Here is a 12,076-nt window from a genome sequence, read left to right on the forward strand (position 1 = left end):
CTGGCCATCTACTCTTCCTTGTCTGGTGTGTGTTTCTAGATACACAACTGTGTGAGGGAGCTTTTAAAGGGTTCTGGGCTCTGTTCTGAATGTTGGCTCAAACTAAATGGCGCCACGTAATCTAATTTGACTACTTCAAAAGAGAAATGACTAGTCAACTCATGTGATTCAACTGATTCTTAATGGTGATACTGTTATTGTTTGTCATCTGCCTTCACAGTCAAATATATTTTGAAAGATAAAATATATCTTCAAAGATTTAAAAAAATGAAAAGAAGGAAACACACGAGAATCAGATGCAAATGATGACGCTGTGATACACTTTGATTAAATACGTTTATTTGATCATTTACATATAGGTGTACATTTCATATCACCCCCTGAGGGAGTGTCACAGTTAAGTTCTAGAATAATTTTGTTGATCGCTTGTATTTTCTTTTTCACTTATTTTTAACACAGTTATTCTAAAAATAAAAATAACCTCGGTTTTCTGCTCAATATCAGAAATAGGCCTCTTTTTACATGATTCTTGTATGACAAGAAAGAGCACATTCTCAATACATCACTCCTGTGATTATTCAAATAGAATTACTCCATACAAATTATGTTTTTACTTCTAAAGGATATTTTATCTAAATTATGTAAATTTGGAATTGTGTGAACCTCTATTCATAACCCATCCAAACAAAACAATGTGCCCCTCTACTGTTGTTCTAAGACAGAATGCCAGCATGAAAGTGTTCTGTGCTCTGTGGGAGAGTGTTCTACAGAGTTCTATAGAATGTGTGAAGTGGATTCTAGAACAACATGCCAGTTATGGGCTAAGGGTTACAAATAAATCCCTGAATATCACCTTCTCAAAATCAAATGAAAATTAACGTGCAAAATACTTTGATTTGTTGGTCTAGAAAAAGAAGCGACACTTTTGAAAATACAAAATGAAGCATTGAGCAATAGAGCATAGAACAATACTTCGGTTATAAAACGGTTAACGATGCAGTTCCCTGTGTATGTGTTTGTGTGTGTCTGTGCGTTTGCGTGTGTGTGTGATATCCAATTCATGATCACAGTAAACACAAGGATTCTCAGTGATGTAAAAAGGTATTGTGTTGTTTCATTGCAATACAATATGATGAATGTATACGTAGGAGCCTTTCTTAACCCAAAGAGACAATAAAGTGTATACTCAAGAATATACTTAAAACATCAACTTCCCTTTACAGATTATTCTTCAATCTTCATTAACAAACAAATAAATATATTGCATCCAAGCCATCATTTACAATATATTAAAATCGCTGCATAATATAGCTATATATCTCTATTGCAGTCATATATAAAACTAATTTGTATAAAAAGAAAGTCCATAAAAGAAAGGAAAGAAAGATAAGAAACTTGATTAAGATGCTGCTGCTTAGTAAACACATCAGGTTGGATAGAATCACATTCAGAGAGCTCTCCTCCTCACAGTTTATGTCTGCTTCTGAAATATTACCCAATATAGTGCACTACCTTTGATCAGAGCCCTATGGGCCTAGGTCAAAAGTAGTGGACTTGATAGGGTAACATTTGGGTCACAGATCTAGCGAGGGAAGCTGAGACAAATGAACTGGTAATAGAGATACATCCATCATCCCACGACCCCCCCCCCACACACACACACACACCAAGCCAAGATGAGTCAGACCCATACGTTACTACACAATAACCATTTCAAAGCCTATCCAATGAATTCAATCTATCACAAAATTTCCACACATTTTCACATCAAGTTCTACAAGGTGCTTTCCTTTCAATAGAAAATATGAAACCACATATTCCTTCTGTAGAGTTGTGTGTTGGAGAAAAGTTGCTTTCGTTGCGTTGTAAAGTACAGAATTCGTCCTAAAAATGATTATTGTCTTCCTCTTTGACATATTATGTTAGAGTAGATTGCATAAACTGTCAAATATGATGCCCAAACTGATGCATAGAATGGTCCATTAGTATATGACATAGGCAGTAAAGAATAATCTCCATTGTGTATATAGTGAATCAGAGATAAAAATGTATTTTCTTCTGTATCCTATGAAAGCAGTGCTTTTTTTCCAATGCCACAACTCCTAGTCCCCATTTGAGGGTGAATACAGGTAAAAACTCCTCCAATTTAACCTGGGCAATATGATGCCTTTCGAAGGGTTTGATTTCTGTGGCTAATTAACTTATGACTACAACCGACTGAGGCTCGCTCTTTTAAGGGTCCTTTTCTTTCCTCAACTCCAGGAATGGGATATCCACAATGGGTAAACTAATCCCTGTGTGTGCACAAAGACAGCTATTGTGACTGGTTGGGGATAGTGAATCTTAATCCACCATTAAAAGGTGCCACTGTCACTCTCTTTCAACGTGTGTGGTGTATCCAGTCCGGAACCTCAAATCCAACCATCTGAGATAAATTTGGTTAAAAGGAACATTGTTCACAGATAGGGCCAATGCATGCTAGGCTACTTCTCCCACTGTATAGAATGCATTGCTCCCTTCAAAGCAGGGTAAAAACAAGTATATCGTTCACCCCTTCAAAACTGCTTCTATTAGGTTCAAATGGAGCATTTACATATTAAAAAAAACAAAAAAAACATTTACATTAGAATAACTATAAAACATGTACTACTCCAGTGTCCTTTCATCAATGAGCTGGGGAGGTCTCACCTTAAGCCTACTGAAACAATCATAGGCAATCAAGAATAACCTCCAGTTTCATATCCAACATCACAGGGTAGAATAAAAACATCTTTGATCACTTACTGAGTATGGTACGGTGTGGCCGGCACTGTTTTAATATAAGTGCTAAAAAAGACATAGAAACAAAATATAACATGGAAGGGGGGATGAAAAGAAAATAAGAAACCTGCCTGCACTGTGTGTCATTAATGTATAAGCTCAAAGTCTTAAGGCTGGCTGGATGGATCATCAGACCTGACTGTCATGGTGGATGGAGAGAGAGAAATGGGGTCACTGACTTTGTTCACTATTTATACATTTTTTGGCCTTTAAGTGACTTCCTGGTTTTGATGGTTGTGGTGGTTGTTATAGTGACGGCAGTCAATAAAGAACCTCTGTGTGGTGGAATGTCATGATATTGCTCTTGGTGCAGATTGACAGGTCATGTGACAGACATACAGACAGATGGACAGACAGACAGATAGGGCAGGTCCATGTTCAGCATTCAGTAGTATCGCACTGGGGGAGGGGCCAGGTGGTTCTGTGACTCGCTCTTAGTAGACAACCCGAAAAGGTCAGAGGCCATCAGCTGCCGAGCCGATTGGCTGGCTTCAGCCCACTGCTTTGTGTGATTGGCCAGTCCATGGAGTGGTGTGACTGAGGCTTCTATAGGGTTAAACAAAGCGCTCCCTCTTTCCAGTTATAAACAGTAACAGCCTCCACACAACATGTTGAATAAGAAAAGTGATGATGAGGGTGGTGATGAAGAGGATGAAGAAGTTAAAGGTGGATGGCTTGGGTATAAAGACGTGGATCAGCTGCCCCTCTCTCTCGCTCTCTTTCATCCTCCCTCGTTCAGCGCAGCATGCAGAGCCTCTGCTTCCTCCCAAGGACGGCCCCTCCTCAGGAGACCTGGAGAGACATAAAGAAAGAGAGAGAGTGAAGGAGAAAGAGAGAGACAGAAAAGAGAGAGAGAAGAGGAAATGGAGAGTGTGGTTAGGCTCTGGCCTCCCCACAGGATGTTCCCATGTAATTAGTGCTCCAGTGCTCCTCGGCTCGGCCATCTGTCTGGTGGCTCTGCTCTGCCTGGCTCTGGGTCAGCCTGGCTCTGCTCCGATACACCAACCCCACTGGGAGCAGCTATGGAGCTATGGAGCTCCACACTACTCCTCTCCACTCCATACAAACCTAAACACCACAAACACTGTCTGGTGGCTTGCCTGGCTCTGGTTCAGCATGGCTCTACTCTGATACACTCGCTGCCCGCTGGGAATGATCCAGCAATAATGGACCTCTCCTTCACACCAAAACATGGCCACACTTGGGAACAGATAACCAGCTGATAGATCTCTTCACAGTCTTTAACCAACTGATAGATCTTTCCACAGTCTACGCTAAAACATGAACACGCATGTTTGTGTTTACTCCCTCAATTTGTGCCACATCGACATCTTTAAACCTACTACACTGAAACAGATGTATTGGGGGATATAACACCTGTCTCACTCAGCCAAAATGTTTGTTGTTGTTGTTCCCTCCCTCCCTACTGAATTAGAGAAGTGTGTGTGTGGATGCTCCAGCGCTCTGCTGAGAACTACAATAGGATTAGAGCAGTAGAGCAGGGGGCTTGGCTGGTTGCTGTTCCACTGTTTCTCCCTCATAGTACCACCAGCCTCCCATCCACAACAAGAGTAATTACCTTAAACGCTGCAAGATTATAGGATTTCAGAGAACAATGTGTTTGTGTGTGTGTGTGTGCCACAAAGCCAAAAACTCTTAGTCAGGATTGCAGCTTTATTATGGTAATTATTTCCAATAATTGTCATACACAATAATAGGTTGGCAATAACATTCCCCTGGAAAGAAAGGATGCTTTGAAAACTAGCAGACTAGCAGGTGTAAGATATGTTTGCATTAGACACCAGTGGAGGCTGCTGAGGGGAGGATGGCTCATAATAGTGGCTGGAATGGAATGGCATCAAACACATGGAAACCGTTCTCACCAATGAATGTGCCACCAACCTCTGTATAGACACAGCCTTACTGAAGCATGTCTGGAGTGGTGAAATTCTACAGCAGTATTCCAGAACTAGCACCTTCTCCAAAGCTCTTTTGGTTAACATCGGGGGAAGTGACCAGGAGGAAGATTAAGCAGGGACACATGCTGATCAGCCTGAGTGCTGCCCAAAAAATGCAAACAAACCAATTGGAGGGGGTGTTGCTCAGGAGGGAGGCTGCAAATCATGACAAAGGGAGGTTGGGAGGCAGCAAATAGACACAGAATGCCTTGACTTGGCTGGCTACATGCATAGTTTGCATACACCCAGCATGGTTTAGCTAGGCTTGACTGGCTACAATACCAGGGTTGGCTTGCCTGGGCAGAATGGATAGGCTGCACTACTTAGACCCACAAAACAGCTTGGTAGTCATGAGTTCCGGCGCCGACAGAGATGGCCGCCTCGCTTCGCGTTCCTAGGAAACTATGCAGTTTTTTGTTTTTTTTACATGTTATTTCTTACATTAGTACCCCAGGTCATCTTAGGTTTCACTACATACAGTCGAGAAGAACTACTGAATATAAGATCAGCGTCAACTCACCATCAGTACGACCAAGAATATGTTTTTCGCGACGCGGATCCTGTGTTCTGCCTTACAAACAGGACAACGGAGTGGATCCCATGCAGCGACCCAAAAAAACGACTCCGAAAAAGAGGGAAACGAGGCGGTCTTCTGGTCAGACTCCGGAGACGGGCACACCGCACACCACTCCCTAGCACTCTTGCCAATGTCCAGTCTCTTGACAACAAGGTTGATGAAATCCGAGCAAGGGTAGCATTCCAGAGGGACATCAGAGACTGTAACGTTCTTTGCTTCACGGAAACATGGCTCACTGGAGAGACGCTATCCGAGGCGGTGCAGCCAACGGGTTTCTCCACGCATCGCGCCGACAGAAACAAACATCTTTCTGGTAAGAAGAGGGGCGGGGGCGTATGCCTTATGTCTAACGAGACATGGTGTGATGAAAGAAACATACAGGAACTCAAATCCTTCTGTTCACCTGATTTAGAATTCCTCACAATCAAATGTAGACCGCATTATCTACCAAGAGAATTCTCTTTGATTATAATCACAGCCGTATATATCCCCCCCCAAGCAGACACATCGATGGCTCTGAACAAACTTTATTTAACTCTTTGCAAACTGGAAACCATTCATCCGGAGGCTGCATTCATTGTAGCTGGGGATTTTAACAAGGCTAATCTGAAAACAAGACTCCCTAAATTTTATCAGCATATCGATTGCGCAACCAGGGGTGGAAAGACCTTGGACCATTGTTACTCTAACTTCCGTGACGCATATAAGGCCCTGCCCCGCCCCCCTTTCGGAAAAGCTGACCACGACTCCATTTTGTTGATCCCTGCCTACAGACAGAAACTAAAACAAGAGGCTCCCACGCTGAGGTCTGTCCAACGATGGTCCGACCAAGCTGACTCCACACTCCAAGACTGCTTCCATCACTTGGACTGGGATATGTTTCGTATTGCGTCAGATAACAATATTGACGAATACGCTGATTCGGTGTGCGAGTTCATTAGAACGTGCGTTGAATATGTCGTTCCCATAGCAACGATTAAAACATTCCCTAACCAGAAACCGTGGATTGATGGCAGCATTCGCGTGAAACTGAAAGCGCGAACCACTGCTTTTAATCAGGGCAAGGTGTCTGGTAACATGACCGAATACAAACAGTGCAGCTATTCCCTCCGCAAGGCTATCAAACAAGCTAAGCGTCAGTACAGAGACAAAGTAGAATCTCAATTCAACGGCTCAGACACAAGAGGCATGTGGCAGGGTCTACAGTCAATCACGGACTACAGGAAGAAATCCAGCCCAGTCACGGACCAGGATGTCCTGCTCCCAGGCAGACTAAATAACTTTTTTGCCCGCTTTGAGGACAATACAGTGCCACTGACACGGCCTGCAACGAAAACATGCGGTCTCTCCTTCACTGCAGCCGAGATGAGTAAGACATTTAAACGTGTTAACCCTCGCAAGGCTGCAGGCCCAGACGGCATCCCCAGCCGCGCCCTCAGAGCATGCGCAGACCAGCTGGCCGGTGTGTTTACGGACATATTCAATCAATCCCTATACCAGTCTGCTGTTCCCACATGCTTCAAGAGGGCCACCATTGTTCCTGTTATCAAGAAAGCTAAGGTAACTGAGCTAAACGACTACCGCCCCGTAGCACTCACTTCCGTCATCATGAAGTGCTTTGAGAGACTAGTCAAGGACCATATCACCTCCACCCTACCTGACACCCTAGACCCACACCAATTTGCTTACCGCCCAAATAGGTCCACAGACGATGCAATCTCAACCACACTGCACACTGCCCTAACCCATCTGGACAAGAGGAATAACTATGTGAGAATGCTGTTCATCGACTACAGCTCGGCATTCAACACCATAGTACCCTCCAAGCTCGTCATCAAGCTCGAGACCCTGGGTCTCGACCCCGCCCTGTGCAACTGGGTACTAGACTTCCTGACGGGCCGCCCCCAGGTGGTGAGGGTAGGCAACAACATTTCCTCCCCGCTGATCCTCAACACTGGGGCCCCACAAGGGTGCGTTCTGAGCCCTCTCCTGTACTCCCTGTTCACCCACGACTGCGTGGCCACGCACGCCTCCAACTCAATCATCAAGTTTGCGGACGACACAACAGTGGTAGGCTTGATTACCAACAACGACGAGACGGCCTACAGGGAGGAGGTGAGGGCCCTCGGAGTGTGGTGTCAGGAAAATAACCTCACACTCAACGTCAACAAAACTAAGGAGATGATTGTGGACTTCAGGAAACAGCAGAGGGAACACCCCCCTATCCACATCGATGGAACAGTAGTGGAGAGGGTAGCAAGTTTTAAGTTCCTCGGCATACACATCACAGACAAACTGAATTGGTCCACTCACACAGACAGCATCGTGAAGAAGGCGCAGCAGCGCCTCTTCAACCTCAGGAGGCTGAAGAAATTCGGCTTGTAACCAAAAGCACTCACAAACTTCTACAGATGCACAATCGAGAGCATCCTTGTGGGCTATATCACCGCCTGGTACGGCAACTGCTCCGCCCTCAACCGTAAGGCTCTCCAGAGGGTAGTGAGGTCTGCACAACGCATCACCGGGGGCAAACTACCTGCCCTCCAGGACACCTACACCACCCGATGTTACAGGAAGAGCATAAAGATCATCAAGGACATCAACCACCCGAGCCACTGCCTGTTCACCCCGCTATCATCCAGAAGGCGAGGTCAGTACAGGTGCATCAAAGCTGGGACCGAGAGACTGAAAAACAGCTTCTATCTCAAGGCCATCAGACTGTTAAACAGCCACCACTAACATTGAGTGGCTGCTGCCAACACACTGACACTGACTCAACTCCAGCCACTTTAATAATGGGAATTGATGGGAAATGATGTAAATATATCACTAGCCACTTTAAACAATGCTACCTTATATAATGTTACTTATCCTACATTATTAATCTCATATGCATACGTCTATACTGTACTCTATATCAACGACTGCATCCTTATGTAATACATGTATCACTAGCCACTTTAACTATGCCACTTTGTTTACATACTCATCTCATATGTATATACTGTACTCGATACCATCTACTGTATCTTGCCTATGCTGCTCTGTACCATCACTCATTCATATATCCTTATGTACATATTCTTTATCCCCTTACACTGTGTATAAGACAGTAGTTTTGGAATTGTTAGTTAGATTACTTGTTGGTTATTACTGCATTGTCGGAACTAGAAGCACAAGCATTTCGCTACACTCGCATTAACATCTGCTAACCATGTGTATGTGACAAATAACATTTGATTTGATTTGAGTATCGATAGACACATTATGAAAAGGCACACTAGGAGGGCAGTATCTTGGCACACAGAACCAAATCTTGTGCATGTGCTGGCTTCTCTTTGGCTGCTACATTTAACAGTGTCAACAAGAGTCTAGGAGGGCAGAAATGTGGATCAAATTCACCTACCCACCCCCACATTAACTGGAAGGAAGAGCCCCTTCCCTGGCCTCATGTCTGGTCTGGTGCCCGATGGAGGGTAGACCACACTGGGGTGGGTGTACTACTACTACGGTATGTGTGGTCTGTAGTTATGTTTCTCTCTGTACCCTCTGGATCCTAAACCCAACCAGTAGAACCCTGTTGAGTACTCAAGGCTTTTGTTGAACGGAGAAAAATATATAGTCTGGATTCACTGTCTACAGCTGCAAAAACAGGTTTGAATAGACGTTTGGAGCTGCATTGAAAAATGGACCACCTGAATGAATGGTCAACCACAAGTTGGAACTGGGAGAGCGAATGCTGAAAAAACATCCTGCTGTCAAATCTAACAGTGAAATGTTGACAGTTTATAACATGTATTCTTCTGTGGGTTAACAAGCGCTAGCTGTCGATGTGAATCCACAGCCCTCTGTGGTTATCGTCGTCCACACTACTTTACCCCCGTGTAGACATTAATTGGATCCATGCTTATCTGATCTCTAGTGTTGAGCGATGAACTGTTCTTTTTCTTTTTTTAAACAACTAATTGACCGATGTCGCTTCAATTACTTGAATTCCATTTTGTTCAGGTTTTTTCGGAGCTCAACGTGCAGCTTCTCTAGCGATAAATCAATTCTAGCCCGATGTAGCAGGGGTGTTGTAGTTTCCAACAAGCCAATATTCTACATAGTTTAGCGCAGAAAAAGTGGTAATAAACATCAATGACCTCAATCCATTGCGTTCCTTGTCGATCTGTGTGGGCTCTACCTGAAAATACATGATCTACTCTAAGTGATTGATAGTTGGTATCCAGTATTCATAACATTATGCCTTATTTACTTTAAAGAACTACTAAAATAGTGATTTGTCAAACAGGATAGGCCGCAGCTCTATAGAGATGACTTGGAATGAAGTAATAAAGTCATCAAATAAAACAAATGTATACACACACACACAACTGAAATATTTTAGTAAAGTAATATGAATAAATGATGGTTAAAGATGCAATATGCATTCATTGAAATGAAGAACAAACGGAGCTATTTCGCCTACAAAAATAATATTTTTGGAAAAAAGGAACATTTGCTATCTAACTGGGAGTCTCGCGAGTGAAAACATCCGAAGCTCATCAAAGGTAAACGATTTAATTTGATTACTTTTCTGATTTCCGTGACCAAGTTGCCTGCTGCTAGCTGGACAAAATGCTATGCTAGGCTATCGATAAACTTACACAAATGCTTGTCTAGCTTTGGCTGTAAAGCATATTTTGAAAATCTGAGATGACAGGGTGATTAACAAAAGGTTAAGCTGTGTCTCAATATATTTCATTTGTGATTTTCATGAATAGGAATATTTTCTAGGGATATTTATGTATGTTGCATCATGCTAATTAGTTTCAGGCGATGATTACGCTCCCGCATGCGGGATGGGGAGTCAGTAGAGGTTTTAAATAAGCATGCCCCTTTCAAAAAATGTAGAAGTAAGAACAGATACAGCCCTTGATTCACTCCAGACCTGACTGCCCTCAACCAGCACAAAAACTTCCTGTGGTGGACTGCACTAGCATCGAAGTCCCCGCGATATGCAACTCTTCAGGGAAGTCAGAAACCAATACACGCAGTCAGTCAGGAAAGCAAAGGCTAGCTTTTTCAAAAAGAAATTTGCATCCTGTAGCTCTAACTCCAAAATGTTTTGGGACACTGTAAAGTCCATGGAGAATAAGAGCACCTCCTCCCAGCTGCCCACTGCACTGAGGCTAGGAAACACTGTTACCACCAATAAATCCACGTTAATCGAGAATTTCAATAAGCTTTCCTCCTGGCTACCCCAACCCCGGCTAACAGCTCTGCACCCCCCGCAGCTACTTTCCCAAGCATCTCCCAGCTTCTCCTTCACCCAAATCCAGATAACAGATGTTCTGAAAAAGCTGCAAAAGCTGGACCCGTACAAATCAGCTGAGCTAGACAATCTGGACCCTCTCGTTCTAAAATTATCCGCCACCATTGTTGCAACCCCTATTACCAGTCTGTTCAACTTCTCTTTCGTATCGTCTGAGATCCCCAAAGATTGGAAAGCTGCCGCAGTCATCCCCCTCTTCAAAGGGGGTAACACTCTAGACCGAAACAGTTACAGACCTATATCCATCCTGCCCTGCCTTTCTAAAGTCTTCGAAAGCCAAGTTAACAAACAGATCACGGACCATTTTGATTCCCACCGTACCTTCTCCGCTGGGCAATCCGGTTTCTGAGCGGGCCACGGGTGCACCTCAGCCACGCTCAAGGTATTAAACGATATCATAACCGCCATTGATAAAAGACAGTACTGCGCAGCCGTATTAATCAACCTGGCCAAGGCTTTCGACTCTGTCAATCACCGTATTCTTATCGGCAGACTCAACAGCCTTGGTTTCTCAAATGACTGCCTCGCCTGGTTCACCAACTACTTCTCAGATAGAGTTCAGTGTGTCAAATCGGAGGGCCTGTTGTCCGGACCTCTTGCAGTCTCTATGGGGGTACCACAGGGTTCAATTCTCGGGCCGACTCTTTTCTCTGTATATATCAACGATGTCGCTCTTGCTGCTGGTGATTCCCTGATCCAACTCTACGCAGATGACACCATTCTGTATTCTTTGGATACTGTGTTCACAAACCTCCAAACGAGCTTCAATGCCATGTATATATGCTGTAGCAGTCCTTCCGTAGCCTCCAACTGCTCTTAAACGCTAGTAAAATGAAATGCATGCTTTTCAACCGATCGCTGCCCGCACCCGCCTGCCCGTCTAGCATCACTACTCTGGACGGTTCTGACTTAGAATACGTGGACAGCTACAAATACCTAGGTGTCTGGTTAGACTGTAAACTCTCCTTCCAGACTCATATTAAACATCCAAAATTAAATCTAGAATCGGATTCCTATTTCACAACAAACCTCCTTCATTCACGCCGCCATACATACCCTACTAAAACTGACTATCCTACCGATCCTCGACTTCGGCGCTGTCATTTACAAAATAGCCTCCAACACTCTACTCACCAAACTGGATGCAGTCTATCACAGTGCCATCTGTTTTGTCACCAAAGCCCCATACACCACCCACCACTGCGACCTGTATGCTCTCATCGGCTGGCCCTCGCTACATATTCGTCGCCAGACCCACTGGCTCCAGGTCATCTATAAGTCCTTACTAGGTAAAGCTCCACCTTATCTCAGCTCACTGATCACCATAACAACACCCACCCATAGCACGCGCTCCAGCAGGTATATCTCACGGGTCATCCCCAAAGCCAACATCTACTTTGTCCG

The 12,076-nt window shown here is 44.1% G+C and overlaps 1 protein-coding gene across 6 annotated transcripts in view; it reads right to left on the reverse strand.

The window, feature by feature from the left end:
* Positions 1-322: 322 nt before the first annotated feature.
* spns2 (spinster homolog 2 (Drosophila)) overlaps positions 323-12,076 on the reverse strand; it is a 141,164-nt gene continuing 129,410 nt past the window's right edge. For all 6 annotated transcript variants that reach the window (XM_036933358.1, XM_036933360.1, XM_036933357.1 and 3 more), the window contains one exon: positions 323-3,612. Coding sequence is in view for 1 of the 6 variants with exons in the window: in XM_036933359.1 (XP_036789254.1) it covers positions 3,604-3,612 (9 nt within the window). In the remaining 5 variants the exon portion in view is untranslated. The remainder of the gene's footprint in view (positions 3,613-12,076) is intronic.

Source organism: Oncorhynchus mykiss, chromosome 10 (assembly GCF_013265735.2).
Source record: "Oncorhynchus mykiss isolate Arlee chromosome 10, USDA_OmykA_1.1, whole genome shotgun sequence".
NCBI classification, from domain to species: domain Eukaryota; kingdom Metazoa; phylum Chordata; class Actinopteri; order Salmoniformes; family Salmonidae; genus Oncorhynchus; species Oncorhynchus mykiss.